The sequence below is a fragment of the Lycorma delicatula genome, chromosome 4, assembly GCF_047948215.1.
Source record: "Lycorma delicatula isolate Av1 chromosome 4, ASM4794821v1, whole genome shotgun sequence".
Lineage (NCBI taxonomy): Eukaryota > Metazoa > Arthropoda > Insecta > Hemiptera > Fulgoridae > Lycorma > Lycorma delicatula.
In genome coordinates, this window is record NC_134458.1 from 165,319,454 (window position 1) to 165,340,894 (window position 21,441).

The 21,441-nt window shown below is 32.2% G+C and overlaps 1 protein-coding gene across 1 annotated transcript in view; it reads right to left on the reverse strand.

The window, feature by feature from the left end:
- The window catches only part of ksr (kinase suppressor of ras), a 105,380-nt gene that overhangs the window by 11,551 nt on the left and 72,388 nt on the right, over nt 1–21,441 (reverse strand). The window contains exons 10-14 of the mRNA XM_075364667.1: nt 15,848–16,009; nt 10,770–10,895; nt 9,741–9,914; nt 8,474–8,659; nt 2,049–2,182 (exon numbers count right to left, since the gene is read on the reverse strand). Coding sequence (XP_075220782.1) covers nt 2,049–2,182; nt 8,474–8,659; nt 9,741–9,914; nt 10,770–10,895; nt 15,848–16,009 — 782 coding nt within the window. The remainder of the gene's footprint in view (nt 1–2,048; nt 2,183–8,473; nt 8,660–9,740; nt 9,915–10,769; nt 10,896–15,847; nt 16,010–21,441) is intronic.

Genomic DNA, 21,441 nt, shown 5'->3' on the forward strand with positions numbered 1-21,441 from the left:
CCGCAGAGATTTCAATTCCAGTACTTTCGGAATTTATGCTATGCTTTCTTTTTTCATTAATAACTTTTGGCACTCTTGACTCTTCCAACAACACTGGTTGTTCTGCGAGTAATTTGATAAATAAATATCTGTTCTTACATCCCTTTCATCATCATTACATGACATATTAAAATAAGATGAGTATTCTAGAACAATAAAAGAATTTTCCTCTGAGTTAAGGCTGCAAACTGAGCTAAGATTGCCATTGAGGAAGGGGAAGTGCAACGTGGGTGGCAGAGGGAACATCAAACAAGTTGTATAACGAAAAACTAATTATTGCTGCACTATATAACTACTTGTAGTTTTATCTTCAGTTTTTCCACATACCACCCCATCAGGTTAAACAAACACTACCTACATATAGTGTTTATTTGTTCACTCTCTAACTTAAAGCTATCAAATATACCCTAGATTCTACTATGAAGTTGCTATGTGTTATTCACTTCATCCATTAGCTACATTTCACTAAGAAAAGTATGCTGATCGGGTAAAATTTTGCGTGTTGAGGTTTTTTCAGGTTTTGATGTTTCATGACCTCAAACCAAAAACCACAACTTTAGTAGTGAAAAATTTTGAAAGGATGTATGTATGTTAGCCTATTTTTTGCTTGATATCTCCCAACTGAATGGACTGATTTGGATAAAATTTGACACAATGATTTCTGTATATGTGGCACTAATGCCATCTAATTTTGGCCACAAAAAAGGCAGGCAGACGTGGATGTTATGTGTTCCACATCTCAAAATCTTATTTAAAGGGAAGGTAATTTCTTCATATAATATAATGCCCCTTAGGTGAATTAAGCTACTTACTGATAGTATTCAATCCTATTTACTGCTTCAGAAAGGAGCAAGGACAAAAAACACTTTTATACTTTGTTGTTTCTGGACTCAAGTAACAATCTTGTACTAGCTGATTTCATTAAAGTAATAAATATGACACTTTTGTTACATAGTATTTAGCCAGTTTTATTCAAAGCTTAATTTTTTCCTATTTTCATCAGTTAATGGATTGCTTAATATCTACAGACTGGATTAACAAATTTTTATAAAATTTTGAAGAATGAGTTCTGAATATGGGTCATTGATGCCATATAATTTTTATTAAATTTAGTTGAGGTATTGGGGGAATATAAAGGGGGTGAGAATAAAGTCCCTTGGTAGCCAGAGTAACTTTCCCAATGAAAACCAGGAAGGTTATGTAACTCTTTGCTGACTTTTTCCATTTTACTTAACCAATAATTTGTACTAAAAAATTTACCAATTATTTTAAATAAACTCAGAAGGGAGGCTATTGTAGGAAAACTCTCCCTTCAGAGGCTATAGAATTACTCACTTGAGGTGAACGTATGACACAATTAAAAAAACAACAGGAATGAAGGTGGAACGCTACAGTTTTTCAATACAATACCATAATTATATAGTACTTAATAATTGTCATTAAAACATAGTAATATGATAAGCTTAAAATTTTGTAATTCAGGTTATATAAACTATTAATGATTTAAAAAATACAGACAGAATTTTTTTTTCCAATAATGACTTCAATATGGCCACTGAAGACTCATTTGGATAAAACTAGCTTTTTTTCTTAAAATATAGTCCGCATAGTAACTTCTTTATTACCTCTTTCATGCAATAGATGTGTAACATATTAATAAAACCAAAAGTAATAAAAAACTGACTTCAAAATTCACAGAAGTGTGCTTTCTAAAAATGTTTTTTATGTTATGGAGCTTTCTTGCACACTTCCAGATAGATTTTAAATTTGGTTTTCAAATACATACTTATGAATATTTCTTTTCGAAGTTAGAAAAACTGTGTTTCCATGTTGGTCTATTTCCTAATGACAACTGATTAGACAAGTCTAACTGGAGTGACAAATTTATTTAATGAAAATTCTATGAATCATCATCTCTCTTTTAATTATCAATTCACAGTGTAACTGCAAAAAAATACATACACATATTTTTAAACTAGAAAAACTGAAAACTAAGTGCAATGAATTACCTGTTACCAAAACATAACTTGGTGACGCTAAATAACCCGAAATCAGTAATAACAACCTTTCCATTCTCTAAAAAGATATTTTTACTTTTTAAATCTTTGTGTACAATACCTCTAGCATGAAGGTAGCCCATTCCCTAGAACATAATTATCATATATTTTTAAAAAAGTAAGTAAAGAAATAATTTAAAAAACAACTTAAAAATAATTAAGAATAGAAAAATTGAAATATAATTAATTATACAGCATTATTACTTTAAAATTGTGATATAACAGATTATAAACACTTATGTAATTAAGATAAATAAGTATAGAAAGAAACTCTGAACATCACCTCATAATGTCTATTTCAAAAAATAAACTTCATGGGAGTTATAAATACTTACTTCAGAATTAAACTCATAGGCTATTTAGAAATGTTAATAACTAATTAATATAATACTAATGTTAATTAATTTTCTTAATACTGATCAATGTCCTTTTTCCTTCTCTTTGAGAAATTGTGTCTTTAGCAGGGTCTTGATTAGAATTAAAAAAAAAGAAGATTCACAATGAAGGGTCTAAAAACACATGAGATGGAATTAAATTTAAATTGAGCAAAACAGAGACTGAAGTTACAAATGATATATTAAGAACCTCTCAGGAGAATGAATCAATTTGTGGTTCATACAAACGTCTTGATAGTGGAAGGAGCAGGTGTTTGTTGTTAGGGGGCTTGGTGATATGGTGGTTGTGTCTAAGAGCTTTTCGAAGCACTACCAATCCGGAATTGCACAAAAAGTCAAACAAGCAGCTGAAGTGTAGATCATATAAGTACTTAAATCTATTAACCTAAAATAGATATGGGAAAGCAATTGCTATGTTTATTATACTGCTCTTTAATGTGCCTTCTACTGACTGTATTTCAACCAATTAGGTGATCTTGTCATAAATTACACGTGTATGGAAATGGAAAAATTCTGCCATAGAATTATGCCATACACCACACAAAATTGTGTAAAAATAAGACTAGACTGTAGAGTAATATTGTATTGTAATAGAGAAAAATGTTAGTTACAGATTATACTCAAGCTGGAAAGAAAAATAATTTTCATACAATACTATGTGTTTCAAAATGAATATCAGGGTTTAGAGCTATATAATATTTCTCAAATTTCACATATATTAATTATACACAAAATGAAAGAGCAACTCAAACAGTTTTAGCTGTGCACAAGCTCTAAAATCTACAGATTATGGTTTGCGTGCTAGCTTTGCAAATAAAATGATGCAGAGACAATGAAGACGACATTCTTTATCATGTCTTATTCAGTGAAAAATCAACATCTCTGTTAATGGAAAAGTAAACACTCATAATGTGCATAGGTGGAGATCAGAAAATCCTCATGAAATATTGCAGTGTGAACGAGAATCCTCAAAACTGAATGTTTTTTGTGCAGTATCCTGACGGTAAGTTTACAGTATTCATTGTTGCAGAAGCAAGTGTGTCTGGAATGAACTATCTTGATATGCTACAACTATGGCTCTTTTCTAAACTTCAATATCAACCACAGAACTTTATTTAGCAAGATATCCCTCCTCACTGGCATAACGCTGTATGTGATTGGTTAAATGAAATTCAACCCAACCTCTGGATTGATGATGGGGACCAGATGACAGGGCTTGTTTGCCATGGCCTCCATCATATTTGCTCGACCTGATCCCGAGTGATTTTTTTCTTTGGGGGTTTAAAAAGGATCAAGTGTACGTGCTACCATTACCAGCTGACTGGTAAAGCCCATCAAGGCTAGGTATGGAGGGGGTGGTTCAAGAGTGTCTTCCCCTAGGGGATTAAGACAACCTACTCAACTTGACACAAGATTGAAGCAGCTGTCGTATCAATTACTCCAGATTGCTGATAAGAGTATGGGATGAACTCTCCTGTCAGCTGGATGTGTGCTGTGTGATGAATGGTGATCACAATGAACAGTTACAGGAAAAAACTGTTTGAGTTGCTCTTTCATTTAATGTATAAAATATCAATGAAAGTAAAACTTAATAAATATTACATAACTTCAAAATCCTGATACTCATTTTGAAACACACAGTACCTAATAACTGATTAAAAATTGAAACAAAAAGTATACAGGAAGTATAACAAGCCTGTCCAAATATTGTGCACTGAAGAGTTAAAAGAAATATTTTTCACCATGTAAATATCCTTCCCTCCTCTATGAATCATGAGACCTTGCCGATGGTGAGGGGGCTTGAGTGCTCAGGGATACAGAGTAGCTGGACCGAAGGTGCAACCATATCGGAGAGGTATCTGTTGAGAGCCAGACTAAGGAATGATTCCTGAAAGAGGGCAGCAGCTCTTTCAGTAGTTGTTAGGGGCGTGAGTCAGGACGACTTAAACGGCCGTATCAACATCACTCAGTCCTCTGAGTACTGCGCAGCTGAAAGCAATGGAAAACTACAGCTGCTTTTTTTCCAAGAAAATGTGGCTCTCTGCATTTTCACATAGAAATAATGGAGGCGCCTTCCTTGGTAAAATATTCCGGAGGTAAAATAGTCCCCCGTTCGGATCTCCGGGTGGGGACTACTAAGGAAGGGGTCACCAGAAAATTAAAAAATAACATTCTACGAGTCGGAGCGTGGAATGTTAGAAGCTTGAAAAAGGTTGGTAGGCTAGAAAATTTAAAAAGGGAAATGGGTAGGACAAATGTGGATATAGTAGGAATTAGTGAGGTTCGGTGGGAAGAGGAAGGCGACTTTTGGTCAGGTGATTTTAGAGTAATTAACTCAGCGTCAAATAATGGGCAGGCAGGAGTAGGTTTCGTGATGAACAAGAAGATAGGGAGGAGAGTGGAGTATTTCAAAATGCATAGCGATAGAATCATTGTAATAAGGATAAAATCAAAACCTAAACCGACAACGATTGTTAACGTCTATATGCCTACAAGCGCCCATGATGATGATGAGGTAGAGTGTGTATACGAAGAGATTGATGAAGCAATTAAACACGTAAAAGGAGATGAAAATTTAATAATAGTTGGAGATTGGAATGCAAGCATTGGAAAAGGCAGGGAAGGAAGTGTAGTGGGTGAATACGGGCTGGGCAAAAGGAATGAAAGAGGGGACCGACTTATAGAATTTTGCACGAAGTATAATTTAGTAATTGCCAACACCCAATTTAAAAATCATAATAGAAGAATATACACTTGGAAAAATCCAGGCGATACTGGAAGGTATCAGATAGATTATATCATGGTTAAGCAAAGATTTAGAAATCAACTCGTCGACTGCAAAACTTACCCTGGAGCAGACATTGATAGCGACCATAATTTGGTGATAATGAAATGTAGATTGGGGTTTAAAAACCTGAAGAAAAGGTGTCAGATGAATCGGTGGAATTTAGAGAAGCTTGAGGAAGAGGAGGTAAAGAAGATTTTTGAGGAGGACATCGCAAGAGGTCTGAGTAAAAAAGATAAGGTAGAAAATGTAGAAGAAGAATGGGAGAATGTTAAAAAGGAAATTCTTAAATCAGCAGAAGCAATCTTAGGCGGAATAAAGAGAACCGGTAGAAAACCTTGGGTTTCAGACGATATATTGCAGCTGATGGATGAACGTAGAAAATATAAGAATGCTAGTGATGAAGAAAGTAAAAGGAACTATCGGAAATTAAGAAATGCTATAAACAGGAAGTGCAAACTGGTGAAAGAAGAGTGGATTAAAGAAAAGTGTTCAGAAGTGGAAAGAGAAATGAACATTGGTAAAATAGACGGAGCATACAGGAAAGTTAAGGAAAATTTTGGGGTACATAAATTAAAATCTAATAATGTGTTAAACAAAGATGGTACACCAATATATAATACGAAAGGTAAAGTCGATAGATGGGTGGAATATATTGAAGAGTTATACGGAGGAAATGAATTAGAAAATGGTGTTATAGAGGAAGAAGAGGAAGTTGAGGAGGATGAAATGGGAGAAACAATACTAAGATCTGAATTTAAGAGAGCATTAAAAGATTTAAATTGCAGAAAGGCTCCTGGAATAGACGGAATACCTGTAGAATTACTGCGCAGTGCAGGTGAGGAAGCGATTGATAGATTATACAAACTGGTGTGTAATATTTATGAAAATGGGGAATTTCCATCAGACTTCAAAAAAAGTGTTATAGTTATGATACCAAAGAAAGCAGGGGCAGATAAATGTGAAGAATACAGAACAATTAGTTTAACTAGTCATGCATCAAAAATCTTAACTAGAATTTTATACAGAAGAATTGAGAGGAGAGTGGAAGAAGTGTTAGGAGAAGACCAATTTGGTTTCAGGAAAAGTACAGGGACAAGGGAAGCAATTTTAGGCCTCAGATTAATAGTAGAAGGAAGATTAAAGAAAAACAAACCAACATACTTGGCATTTATAGACCTAGAAAAGGCTTTCGATAACGTAGACTGGAATAAAATGTTCAGCATTTTAAAAAATTAGGGTTCAAATACAGAGATAGAAGAACAATTGCTAACATGTACAGGAACCAAACAGCAACAATAACAATTGAAGAACATAAGAAAGAAGCCCTAATAAGAAAGGGAGTCCGACAAGGATGTTCCCTATCTCCGTTACTTTTTAATCTTTACATGGAACTAGCAGTTAATGATGTTAAAGAACAATTTCGATTCGGAGTAACAGTACAAGGTGAAAAGATAAAGATGCTACGATTTGCTGATGATATAGTAATTCTAGCCGAGAGTAAAAAGGATTTAGAAGAAACAATGAACGGCATAGATGAAGTTCTACGCAAGAACTATTGCATGAAAATAAACAAGAACAAAACAAAAGTAATGAAATGTAGTAGAAATAACAAAGATGGACCGCTGAATGTGAAGATAGGAGGAGAAAAGATTATGGAGGTAGAAGAATTTTGTTATTTGGGAAGTAAAATTACTAAAGATGGACGAAGCAGGAGCGATATAAAATGCCGAATAGCACAAGCTAAACGAGCCTTCAGTAAGAAATATAATTTGTTTACATCAAAAATTAATTTAAATGTCAGGAAAAGATTTTTGAAAGTGTATGTTTGGAGTGTCGCTTTATATGGAAGTGAAACTTGGACAATCGGAGTATCTGAGAAGAAAAGATTAGAAGCTTTTGAAATGTGGTGCTATAGGAGAATGTTAAAAATCAGATGGGTGGATAAAGTGACAAATGAAGAGGTATTGCGGCAAATAGATGAAGAAAGAAGCATTTGGAAAAATATAGTTAAAAGAAGAGACAGACTTATAGGCCACATACTAAGGCATCCTGGAATAGTCGCTTTAATATTGGAAGGACAGGTAGAAGGGAAAAATTGTGTAGGCAGGCCACGTTTGGAGTATGTAAAACAAATTGTTGGGGATGTAGGATGTAGAGGGTATACTGAAATGAAACGACTAGCACTAGATAGGGAATCTTGGAGAGCTGCATCAAACCAGTCAAATGACTGAAGACAAAAAAAAAAAAAAAAAAATATCCTTCCTGTTCTCTTAAGTGCAATAAATCTGTATGCACGGAGTAAAACTGTGCAAAAACTATGATAAATAATTATAAGATTTCAATCAAGATATATAATTTTTTGTCATGCAAATACATTTTTTTAAACTTTATAATAAATTTAAAACTCAATAATCAAGTTAAGCTTAAAGTGTCTCATCTCATCTTTGAGTGACCACTCTTTAAACATTACAATCAATTAAACTCTGATAAAAAAGTTAGAAATATTATTCTTTTAACTGAATTTGAAAAAAATCCGTAAGTTTCACAGATTAGCTATCATAATGGTTGGCTACTGATAACTGGTCATTTTAATATTTTTTTCTTTTTTCTACAGAATAATGAAAAATAAATTAGAAATTAAGTTATTATAGTTAACAGCATTTTAAAGTAAACATAAGGAGTAAATAAAATAACTAAATTAGGGTATTATGAATGATTTTCTTTCAAACAAAAAACATTTTAATTAATGTGAGAGCTTTTTAGCCTACCTCCTGAATGTTGAAAGATTAAAAAAAATTTAATGAACAGTTGTCTGATGTTTAACAAATAATTTTATATGCATTTTATTATTTTAATAGTTGTAGTCCAGGAAGTGATATCCTCGACTTATATATTTTTATCCTTTAGAGTGGCCATTTTGGATTAATGTGGTTATAACATGTATATCACACAGTTCCAATTCCAAGTACCTTAATATCCTATAAGCAAGGGATCTCAGGCATTTCTTAACTTCACAAAAAATCTCACAGAATGCATATTCTCTTAAGATTTAACCTTAATTTGACTGAAAATTAAGAAGTTTTTTCTTTTAATTTAAAAAAAATAAAATTACGGGATACATAAGTGGCAAAAAATAAGTTTAAATTTAAAAAAAGGAGTAAGTAAAAAAACATACTTCCAGAATAAGAACGTACCTGAGATATTTGCTGTGCAACAATAGTAGTTTTATTCATATTAAATTTATCTTTACATAAATGAATATGTGTATAAAGTGTCATTCCTTTACACATACTGGTAACAATTGCTAATCTAGGTGGCTTCATGCAAGCACCCATAAACAGAACAAGATTTTCATGCCTGGTTTTACGAAATGTTGCAACCTGAAAAGCAAATCCAGATTACGAATAAATAAATAACTACTAATAAATAATATAATGTTTTAAATAATTACAACAATAACATCTAAATTAAAAAAAAAAGAATAAAAGCAAGTAACTTTATTTTTATCATTTAGTCAGTTCCATTAACTTAATCTTGAAACTTTCTTAAAAATCTTTTGCATATGCACCAGATAGATAATAAATGTTCAATATATAAGTGATGTAAAACGGTTAATGATTTTAAGCATTTAAGTTAAAGTAAGTGATGTAAAAATGTCTAAAAAAACTTTTTGAAGTGAAAGAATGAGCAACAGATTCCCTCTTCTAAGATTTGGGGGATTAGACCTCCAACTACGGTGCCAGAACCATTTTCTCTGTCACTTTCAACTTATTTCTTCTCAATTCTTCCCATCAACACATTCATAAACTGAAATCTTAGTCTTCTGTCATTTTCATTTAAATATAATAATTGCTTTGGCAACTCTTTCCTGCTCTACAGTCTGAACCAAATTATTGTCGCAATTAAACTAACCAATTCAAAGTGTTTTCTCAAGTATTACTCCTTATTTTACATCATCTTGTATTTGTTAAAACATCCTTCTCAAATTACATCTCAAGAAAATGCGTAATACTCTTGTTCTTCCTTCTCTCCACTCTATTTTTCTGATGTAATTTATATCAAGATAAAAAATATACACATTACACTACTTTCTTACAATTTTTCAAGTCTTACTTATCAAAGATTAAAAATTCCATTATCACAGATTAAACTTTGAATAAAGCTGCTTGCTTGCTTTTGGTATCCTTGTATCAACATACTTTATTAGTTTTCAATTCTTCGAAAAGACAGTCACCAAAAACATGAACCTAACCCCTTCTAACACTTCCTTATTTAGCATTATTTAATATTTTAGTTTAGTTTCTAAGAGTGTTAGACCCACTCCTATATTACAAATTCTTTGGCAATTTAATGTAAGAGAAGTTAGTTAATAAATATTTAATTGTATTTAAAAAACTTACAAAAGTGTGCTTTAAATCATTTTCAGTAGGTCTTATTTAAATGATAATAGTATGAAATTACCTCTAACTTAAATGCTTCTAATGTTTTCTCATCATCCATATAATTCATGTTGAGAACTTTCACTGCAACATCACCATGCCAATTACCACGGTATACTGTTCCAAAATGACCAGTTCCAATTGCTTCTCCCATCTTTAATTCATCAAATGGAATGTCCCACTCACGCATAGATAACTGTAATAAATAATAAATACACTTACAAGAAGAACTATCAGATCTTATTTATAACTCAGGGGGGAAGAACCCTAAAAAATAAGAAAACATTCTTTCAAATTTTATTTTATTTAATTCTTGTTTTCAGAAATTTTCTACTATAATTTAATTTGTTCATCTTTTAAATCACAAAAACATTAATCCTGCAAGATGGAAAAGGACCCACATTTAAAATTTTTGTAAAAAAATATTTAAAAAAAATTGTAATTGTACAATTCCGTCTACTTTAACTTTCATGTCTTGAAACTGTTTAATGAAAATCATCCTCCTGGGCAGGTAATTAAAATAATTCTATTTAAAGGTAAAGGAGTTTAATTTTTGTTCTTTTGTTAATATAGTTATTATTTTCCTAATCACATCATCATGTTCAAATTTTACATGACCATTAATACTTTTTTGAGGATTTTATTATGTGAACTTTTTCAAGAATAAGGTATTAAATTTATTGTTATTCATATTTAATATCTGCATCTTTTCTATACTCGAAAATGTATGATATCTAATGTGAACAGCATAGACTTCTGCTCATTAGATTTATATGCTTGGATATTTTTTTTAAATTCCTGTTTATCATTCCTATGTAAATGGAATATTCTACAATTTCACTCTCTACATTCTACTTCATGAACAGATTACTACACAAATAAAATTAACAGTTCATTATATATCAAACATCTTTATACTAACTTTTTTAACTGTGTTTTTAATCTAAATTTTTACATGTATTCTGATGAAGCAGAGACCTCTGCAAAAGTAATAAACATGCAGGAAAAATAAAACAGAAGCACCTTTTATAAATAATTAATATATACATACGCTATTTTGCCTAGGCCATGGTCTATCTGCCGGATCACCATCAGATACTTGACTGTCTTGAGAATCAACACGTACTGGTGTCCTATCTGAATCACTTCCAGACACTGATATTGTACGGTCAGAATCCTACACAAGTAAAAAAAAATTATATTAATTAAAATTTAAGTAAAGTAAGTAAGATACCATTTTAGCCAACCTCCTACAAGTTGAACTTTCTATATAAAAATGGATTATCAATAATTAAGATGTAGTTTATATGCAAAAATAAGTAAACACCACCTCTTAAGTAATAGTGCTAAACTTTATCAACTTTTTCACACAACTTGAAATTTAATAGTTCCTTATTATATTATTTAATTACTTATTCTCTTAACTAAAGAAAAAAGCTTGAGTATGTTTCATTAAATAATTACGAGAGTTATTCTTTTTTTAAGGTCTGATTGGTCGCGAAATAAAAACCCGCGCAAAAATTGGATGAACCTTTGCGCATATGTGTTGCGCAGCATCTCTAGTATGGCCTTCAATCACACCGCATCACTTTGTTTAGTTCTGAACACGCAGTTAGCACATAAACATGTCTACAACAATAGCATCTCCCGCTAAGTGTGAAGTGATGCGGTAATTCAATTTCTTCAGGCTGAGGGGTGTAATGCAGCTGAAATTCATTGACGAATAAGTAATGTGTATGGTGAAACTTCAATGAGTGACAGCAAAGTGCAACAACTTTAAAGCAGGACGTACAAATGTTCATGATGCAAGCGGTCAGGGAAGGAAGTGAGTGTCAACCGATGATCTTGTTAGCGAGAGGATGAGGCAATTCGAGAAAATCGTCGGTTCACAATTTCTGTATTGAGCAATTCATTTCCTGAAATTTCAAGGTCAGCTATCTACACCATTGTGAGTGAGACTTCAGTACCGCAAACTGTGTGTGAGATGGGTTCCCAAGGTGCTGTCCGACCATCACAAAACAATGAGAATGGACGCCTCCCTAACCTTTCTCCAGCGCTACCACAACGAAGAAAATTTTTTGAACAAAACTGTCACAGGGGATGAGACATGGGTCCATTTCGAAACTGAAGAAACAAAAGAATAATCCAAACAGTGGATGCATTCTCATTCTCCTAGTAAACCAAAGAAGTTCAAGCGAACCTTCTCCAACAGAAAGTGTATGGCTACTGTGTTCTGGGACCGGAATGGAGTTCTCTTGGTGGAATTCATGGAACGTGGCACGACCATAACTGCAGCCTCATACTGCGTGACTTTTCAACGTCTACGAAGGGCAATTCAGAATAAGCGGAGAGAAATGTTGTCATCAGGCATTGTCTTTCTCCATGACAATGCTCGGCTGCACACTGCAGCTGTAACAAAGAAGCTCCTGCAGCGTTTTCGTTGGGAAGTGTTTGATCACCCGCCGTACAGCCTGGACTTGGCTCCATCCGTTTTTCACCTCTTTGCTCACATGAAACGCTGGCTAGGAGGACAAAATTTTGGCACAGACATTGATCTGCAGACCAGCGTAGAAACATGGCTGAAAACACAGGTGGCTCTGTTCTATGACGAGGGTATTGGAAAGTTAGTACCATGCTACGACAATTAGAGTGGTGACTATGTAGAGAAATAGTGTAACTATGTAAGTACTTATTACAAATAAAAAATTTTTTATTTTCACTGTGGTTTTAATTTCATGACCGATCGGACCTTGAAAAAAAAATAACCCTTGTATAAGAACTAGCATAATATACATGTGCCAAGATACTCACTTTAAGATACCATAAAACTTAGTTACACACAATGTATACATTGCAATCTGTTTTAACTAGTGAACAATAAAGTGACATGACATGTTATAAATCACTCTTCAAAATAATAAGCATCCTATGCCAGGTTTATTAAATAAAATAATGGGTTAAGTAGTTTTTACTTGCTCTCTTCACTAAGTTAAATGAAAAGTTCTTCTTTTTATACATAATTTATGCAAATGAATTACATACAATGTTTCAACACAGAAAAGGACTTTAAACTATTAAAATGCAGAATCCTTAAATATGATATTTTTGTAATAAATCTGTTTAGGTCTTTTATCAGTGTTCTTTGGTGGTTGGGTTTCAATTAACCACACATCTCAGGAACGGTCGACCTGAGACTGTACAAGACTACACTTACACTCATACATATCACCCTCATTCATCCTCTGAAGTAATACCTTACAGTGGTTCTGGAGGCTAAACAGAAAAAAAGAGAGGTCTTTTATTAGACTGTAAAAAAAATTAAATATAATATAAAAATTAAAAATTCCCAATTTCTATTTTTATTTAATTTTTCATTTAAAGTTTCATATAATTTTGTAATTTTATGTAAAACTTACTTTTCCAATTATGCTGCTTTCTTGAAGAACTATTTCCTATGTTGTGGAGTTACCCACTACCATGTTTAATAGAAACTATGCTTTCTTTATAACCCTTTTTCCAGTCTGATATTAACTCAATTAAATTCATATCTCCTGTATTAGTGTGGTTAAAATACTTTAGTAGAAACAAAATTTTTCCTATCTTTTCTAAGAACCAAAGTAGCAATATATAATAAAGGAAACGGCCACCATATTAAATCAAACCTATGGGCATTTTTTTGCATGTACTTAAATACATTTACATGCAAAATTTTAAATAACTGTGTAATAAAGTTAGAATCATAAAATTACATAAGTGTGAAAACCAGAGAACAGGGCACCTTACAGAAATAATTTAAAATAATTCCAAAGGATTTTCTTTAAACACATTACAACTCAGAATCATAATATGTATCAGAAGAAGGTTTAAATGGTACAAATTCAATTTTTTCTTCAAAAAATTGTTTCCTTTTGTGATGAATACTACACTGACCTTTTAAGACCTTCAGTGAATATTTGTTCAAATTTATTTTTCTGATAATTAAATCAGTGTAACAAAAAAGAATACATTACATTGACTTAATATAAATATAAGACCTACCTACTCACTCATATGTGTTTTTGCTGGTAACATCTTCCTGAGGTAATAGAATTTATTGTAGTTACAAAGAAAGTTATAATTTAGAAGTTGTTGTTGAATGAATTAATTTTGTTCAGTCTTATTGCTGTATTAAATTTGTTAACACAGCAGTGTCATAATGTCTCAAAATTGTGTAAATGATGTGGATGCCTTTCGTTATATATGTGGTGAGTTTGCCGTAAAATCAAATAGAAATAACATTACACCTTTAATTAAAAAAAGCATATCATTTGTACTTTCAGTGTAAAATTGGTGATCAGGATAAGACGTGGGCTCCTCCTATAGTATGCACTAATTGTTCTGTACATTTAAGAGGACGGCTGAAAGGTATACAGAAGGCTTTGCCATTTGGTGTACCTGTGGTTTGGCATGAACCAAAGGATCATGTAACAGATTGTTACTTTTGTTTAGTGTGTCTGGAATTTCTAAAAAATCTAAACACACTATACAATATCCTTCATTGCAATCTGCAATCAGGCCTGTACCTCAGAGTGAAATTATTCCAGTTCCTGAGCCACTTGTTAATGTATGTTTCGAAAGCAGTGATGAAGAATCAGGCAGTACTGAAGAAGACAACAATGATTTTGATTTTGAATTATCTTCCAATAAGCCACTTCTTATATCACAAGATGACTTAAATGACTTGGTTAGGGATTTAAATTTATCAAAAATTCAAGCTGAACTGTTAGGACCAACACTGGAAGGTTGGAATTTACTTCAAAAAAGTACAAACATTTTGGGCTTTCGAAGCCGACAAAAAGAACCTTCTCAGCACTTTCTCGATGAAAATAATGTGGTTCATTGCACAAATATTGATGAGCTTATGTTGCACTTAGGACAAGTTCATAAACCAGAGGACTGGTACCTTTTCATAGATTTGTCCAAGTATAGTTTAAAAGTGGTTCTACAACACAACGGTAACAAATATTCTTTGATACCAATCACTTATGGTATTAATTTGAAAGAGACATACGATGTGATGAAAGACGTTCTTGAAAAATAAATTATAAAAAACATAGCTGGAACATATGTGGTGATTTGAAAGTTATAGCTATTTTGTTAGGCATGCAGTTAGGCTATACTAAGTACATGTGTTTTCTTTGCAATTGGGACAGCCAAGCTAGGGATAAACATTATGTTACCAAAGAGTGGAATAAATGAGACAACTTAACTCCAAATGGAAAAAATATTATTCATGAGTCCTTAATTGAACCCAAAAAAATATTTTTAACCTCTCTCCAAATAAAGCTAGGACTAATGAAACACTTTGTAAAAGCAATGAAGAAAGATAGTCCCAGATTTTTATACATCAGGCAGAAATTTTCAAACATAAGTTAAGTAAAAATTAAAGAAGGAATATTTGTTAGTCCCCAAATAAGAGAGTTGGTCAAAGATGATGTATTTAACTCAATGTTAAATAACGTAGAAAGTGCAGCTTGGTCTTCATTTAAAGACATTTGCAAAAACGATATTGTTAACCAACTTCTTACTTAATACAGAGCTAAGGGATGTAATATGTCTTTACATTTTCTTCATTCACATCTGGATTTTTTTCCCGGATAACCTTGGAGACATAAGTAACGAACACAGTGAACATTTTCACCATGACATTTCGTTGAAGGAAAGCCGCTATAAAGGGAAATGGAATACAGTAATCGGTTACCATGTTAACCGATTACTGTTGGACACTAATTTGTGATGTGCCTGTGGCTACTTATAAAAGAAAAGCATCAGCAAAGTCATTCTAACACAGGTATGGCCATGCAAAATTATATATTTTAACTATATTTTCCCTTAATTTTTTTTGAAGCGTAATTTATTTAAAAGTAAGGGTGATAGAAAAATTATATTTACAGTTCTGTAATGTATGCAAAAAAGTAATTAAAAAAACGGTATCACACTTAGAGAAACATTAAGAAAATGTTTTTTTGTGTATCAAGTGTTACACTCTTTCTTACAACATATTTACTTACTTACAACATATGGTTGAAACACACTTGCAACATATATTTTTATAAATAATGTAAAATAATCCTGAGATTCTGTATTTACCTGAGATCTATCTAATGGATGTGTTTCGAGAGTAACAACATCTGGAAAATGAAACTGTTGTTGCTTAGAAACATTAGCAGCAGGAGTCTGCGTCATGATTGCTGGGCTTGATGGTGTAGAGCTATTACAACTGGATGTATTGGAACTCGAATCTGGACCGCCCTAATAAAACAACCAGATTTATAATATTTCATTAAGTAATAGAAAAGAACAATATTTTTTTTTGCTACTCGAAAAAAAATTTAAGTTAAATATAAGTAAGCAGAATACATTTTTATTTCATTGCTAAGCTGGTAAAAAAAAAAAATTTTCATCTTTAAGATGTTTCATCATTACTGATATCGGTAGACAAAGAATTACAATTACACTACCACAATACCATAAAAATGTATAAAAAACAAATTTTTAAAACATTAAAAAATTTCAACACACCATGAACACAATTATGTACAATTTTTACCCCTATATTTATAAAAACTTTTTGCATTATTTTCGCTAGTAGAACATATCCTGAAAGTTTCTCTGTAGGACAACGTGCATATATATATATACACACACACATAAATATAAACATACAGGGTGAGCAACTTAAAAGCAAATTATTACAGACTGAACATAGTTGCAACGCAACATTTTACAAATGAAATGAAAAAGTAATTTAATTAAATCCTGTTTTTTCATTAGCAGAAGTTCACATATTTACCATATTTTTAGAGAAGATGTTTGATTGAGCACCCTGCACAGGGATGCACCCTGCACTTTTGTACTAGAATTCTTAGAAAATAACAGATATTAAAGTTAACTTCTGTATTGACAATCCGGTCAAAAAAGTGGTTGCAACATATGGTTAAAAAAAAACAACATAATATACACTGATTTTTTTATCATGAAGTAGATGCTCAAGCATTCTAGAGGATTTTCAGTCATCCAATATTTGGGGTTAGGCAAATTAACATGTCCAGGTAAATGAAACTGTTCTTCAACTGACATAAAATAAAGCATTGGGTCTATCTGTTGAGAATGTTTTTGAGAAGCCAGTAACAATAATTAAGACACTTGTTTTCTTATGTTATGACATGAAGTTATTTTAAATTTTAATCATGAACAATCTTACAATAGTAAGAATATAACATTTCATGCAGTAGGAATTGGAGATGATTACAACCATCTTACAAAGGTATTATGCAATGAAACAAAAAGGAAGACTACTACACTAAGCATTCCCCCATGACATTAAGTATTCACAGTGGATTTCAAATCAAAGAACACAAATAATAAAATGTAAATCTGAACATAGTGATTAGCCAACTAAACAGAAAAATGCATGCCACACTCTTAAATAGCAAAATCTCAAAATTCATTTCTAAGATCTCAGAAAGAAAATTTGCTGAAAAAGTTGTATTAGTTACAATTGACTTTACAATAGAATAATTCCTTTACATTGGCTGATTCTCAGCCAAAAGCTTGGAAGACATTTTATGCAATGAGCCATGTAAAACAATAGAATTATTCCTTTACAATATAGGATAAGTCTCAGGGCTACCATTAGTCTTCTGATTCATGTACAGGTCATCTTTTAGAAATGTTGATAGAGAAAAATGTGTTTCATATCTGATGACTTGAAATATGATCTAAGATTTTACAGAACCAGAAAATTTCCAATGGAAGACTTTTACTCTTACCAAGGAAATTTAATAAATTTAAGGTTGCACTGTACAGTATAAGTACAACTTTCTCAACTTTGGTATGCATGATGAAGATTCTCAGCCAAAAGCTTGGAAGACATTTTATGCAATGAGCCATGTAAAAAAGATTTTGTGTGGGGATTTTAACTGTGGATCAGGGAGGACAGTTAAACAGATTAGCTCACAAGAAAGTAATAAAAAATCATTGAGAAGCAAATCCTAAAAAAATAACTGAATTTTTCAATTTTTTAAAAACCAACATCACTTAAGGTCAGTTTATTTAATTTCATGACAATCTATAAATGTAAATGGGTAAAGCTTTGAAAATTATTTAAAAAAATTAAGAACACTTTCTGGCACAAGAAGCTTTAAGCTGGCTTATTCTTCAGGGAGTGTAGAAGAATGAAAACTAATGACAAACTCACTCCTTAACATAAAACTTCAGAAAGAACTATACTGCAGTTATAATAGAAAATTTATAAATTTTGCACTCACAATAATTGCAACATATCACATAGCATGTTGTATGATCATTGGAGGTTATTCGAATTGGTGTCTGAAATAGGCAACAAAAGATATTACTTGCTTTTTTTTAACTAACAATGTTTTTTCATGTTTGTCCTAAAATCTTGCATCCTTAATTTTACATACTTCCTGACACTGCCGACTGATGAAATTTTGCACAGTTACTAAGGTCGGGTGTCAATATTCTTTGCAAATATCCACCCATACAGGGGTAAATTAAGGGTGCAGGTGTAGAAAATTGCAAAACGGCTGTGAGGTTTTTGGAATCGCAGATGACAAAATCCAATAGTTGTTTGACATAAAAAAAATGACAAAACTTGGTATGGGAGTTTTTGTGGTTTCGAATTTGACAACATTTCATAATCACTATCACTATTTCTCTCTCTCTCTCTCTCTCTACATATATATATACACACACCCACACATACAGATGATTAAAAAGTATAAAGGAAGTTTTTAAAAATGTTGAAAAATTTTTGTATTATTTTTTCTTAATTGTAATGGACCATAAACATAATTTTCTTAAAAAGGAAATTTTATTTCAGCAGATAATAGAACACTCTTAGGGATTATTATCAAAGTTAAAAATTTGCTTAATTACTCACTTTCCTCAGATTCAGCATGAACACCCTTGCTTTTTATAAAAACTGTACAATTAATTAATATATATACATAAACACACACAAGGTCTGGCTATTAAATAACAAGACTAATGCTGCAATAGAACTTTGCATATGCCAAATTCATATGACCGACAACTGTGCAGTGTTAAGCCTTCTCTTTTGGTTGTTACCACTTCAGTTTCTATAGACATATTAGTCTGACTGTGGTCTTCATTTAGATAACATGCTTTTTTTGTTTTGCCGAAAAGATAATAAGTATTTTATTAGAGCAAAGAATTGTGAAATTTCATATGAAACTTGGAAAACTGCTATTGAAACTTATCTTTTATTAAAAAAACATACATGGCAATGAATGTTTATCACATGTGCGGGTTTTGAGTGGTTTAAGCATTTCCAAGATGGCCAAGAAGATATTGAAGATGATATTCACCCGGGTCACCCTTCCATATCAAAAGCAGATAAAAATATTGAAAAAATTGGTAATATGACCGTCGCTTAACTATTCGTGCGATTGCTGAAACTGTATGAATTGATAAAGAATGTGTAAGACAAATTTTACAAAAAAATTTTAACAAGCAAAAAGTGTGAGCGAAAATGTGCCTAAAATTCTCACAATTTAACAAAAGAAGCTCGTGAAAATGTTAGTTCTGACATTTTGAATGCCACTGAAAATGATCCAAACTTTTTGGAAAGATTGATAACATGTGATGAATTTGGTTTTTCACTTATGATCCAGAAACTAAGCATTATCCATGCATTGGAAGGAATGAGCAAATCAAAATTCAAAGTGATGATGACTGTTTTTTTTTTTTTATATTCATGGGGTTGTGTACCTTCACTGGGTTCCTGAAAGTCAAACTATTAATCAACATTACTACCTTGAGTTCCTTGCTCAACTCCATGAAAAAATAAGAAAAAACTGACCCGAATTGTGGAAGGACAAGTCATGGGTTCTTCATCAGGACAACGCACTGGCTCACACTGCATTGTCTGTCAAGATGTTTCTAGCTAAGTATAACACCAAAGTGTTAGAACATTTGCCTTATTCACATGACCTGGCACCATGTGATTTTTATCTGTTCCCCAAGGTCAAATATGCATTAAAAGGAACAAGATTTCTGACTGTTGAAGTCACAGTTTTCTTCACTGAGCTGTGAAGAAAAATCAGCATGTGTCATGAAAGGACTCGCAGAAGAACACTTCCAGCACTGTTTTGAACAATGGAAAATTCACGGAGTGTTGTAGGATTACAGGAGGGGTGTATATTGAAGAGGATAACTAAATATGTATAAATCTTATATATATATAAACACACACACATAAAAATGAATGTTTGTTTGTTGTTTGTCCCATATGGATTCCTATACTATTCATCCGATTGCAATGAAACTTTGGTGAGTTGTGCACATGCCCGTGAAGGTTTCTGGATTAGTTTGAACATGCTAGGTGGCGCTGAGGTTGAGAAATTTAAAAAAATTGTATTTATGGTCTGAGGGTTCATATTCAGAATATATATTAGTTATGTGAAAAGAAATATTTTTGCAAAAAAATAGACCCGCTAGGTGGCGCTGGGGGTCGAGATTCCAAAAAATTGTATTTATGGTCATATTTGATTCATATTCAGTATATATATGAGTTATGTGAAAAAAATATTTTTTAAAAAATGGACCCGCTAGGTGGCACTGGGGTTGAGATATTTGGAAAAATTGGATTTATGGTCCGATTTGGCTCATATTCACAATATGTGTTACTTACATGGAAAGAAATACATCTGCATAAAATGGTCCCACTAGATGGGACTGGGGTTGAGATATTTTGAAAAATTACATTTATAGTTTGATTTAGTTCATATTCAGAATACATATTAGTTATGTGAAAAAAAAAACATTTTGCAGAAACTATACCCGCTAGGTGGCACTGGTGTTGCAATATTTATGAAACAAATAAACAAATATACAATACAAACAAACTTCCTTCTATATATATAAAAGGCAATGTTCATATGTGTGTCTGCTACAGACTAAAAAACTATTGGACCAATTTATATGTGGGGAAAAAGGAAAAAAGAAAAAAGGGAAAGTTGGAAAAGGGGAAAAAGAGAAGAAGGAAATAGGGAAAGGGGGATATGGGGAAAGGGGAATAGGGAAATAGGAAAATTGAGAACATGGTTAAAGTAAAAGGTAAAATTTTGTGAATTCTGTAATGCTCAGTTTTTAATGTTTTATTAAACTTTCAATTGTGTTGTTCATTCAATCTATACATATATATGTATATGTATTTAATATTGCTAGATTTAAGTATATATAGCGAAGCATTGCTGGGTCTACAAGTATATATATGAAAATGAATGTTTGTTTGTCCCGTATGCGTTCCTATATCCCCCGACTGTGATGAAACGTTGCCGAGTTGTTATGTGCATGCCTGCAAAGGTTTATGAATTAGTTTGGACCTGCTAGGTGGTGCTGGGGTTGAAATATTTAGGAAAATTGTATTTATGGTCCGATTTGGCTCATATTCAGAATATATATTAGTTACGTGAAAAGAAATATTTTTGCAAAACATTGACCCACTAGGTGGCGCTGTCGTCGAGATATTTCAAAAAGTAGTATTTATGGAACAATTGGGCTCATATTCAGAATGTGTTACTTAAATGGAAAGAAATACCTTTACAAAAGATGGTCCCACTAGATGGTGCTGGGGATGAGATATTTGGAAAAATTGCATTTGTGGTCTGATTTGGCACATATTCAGAATATATATT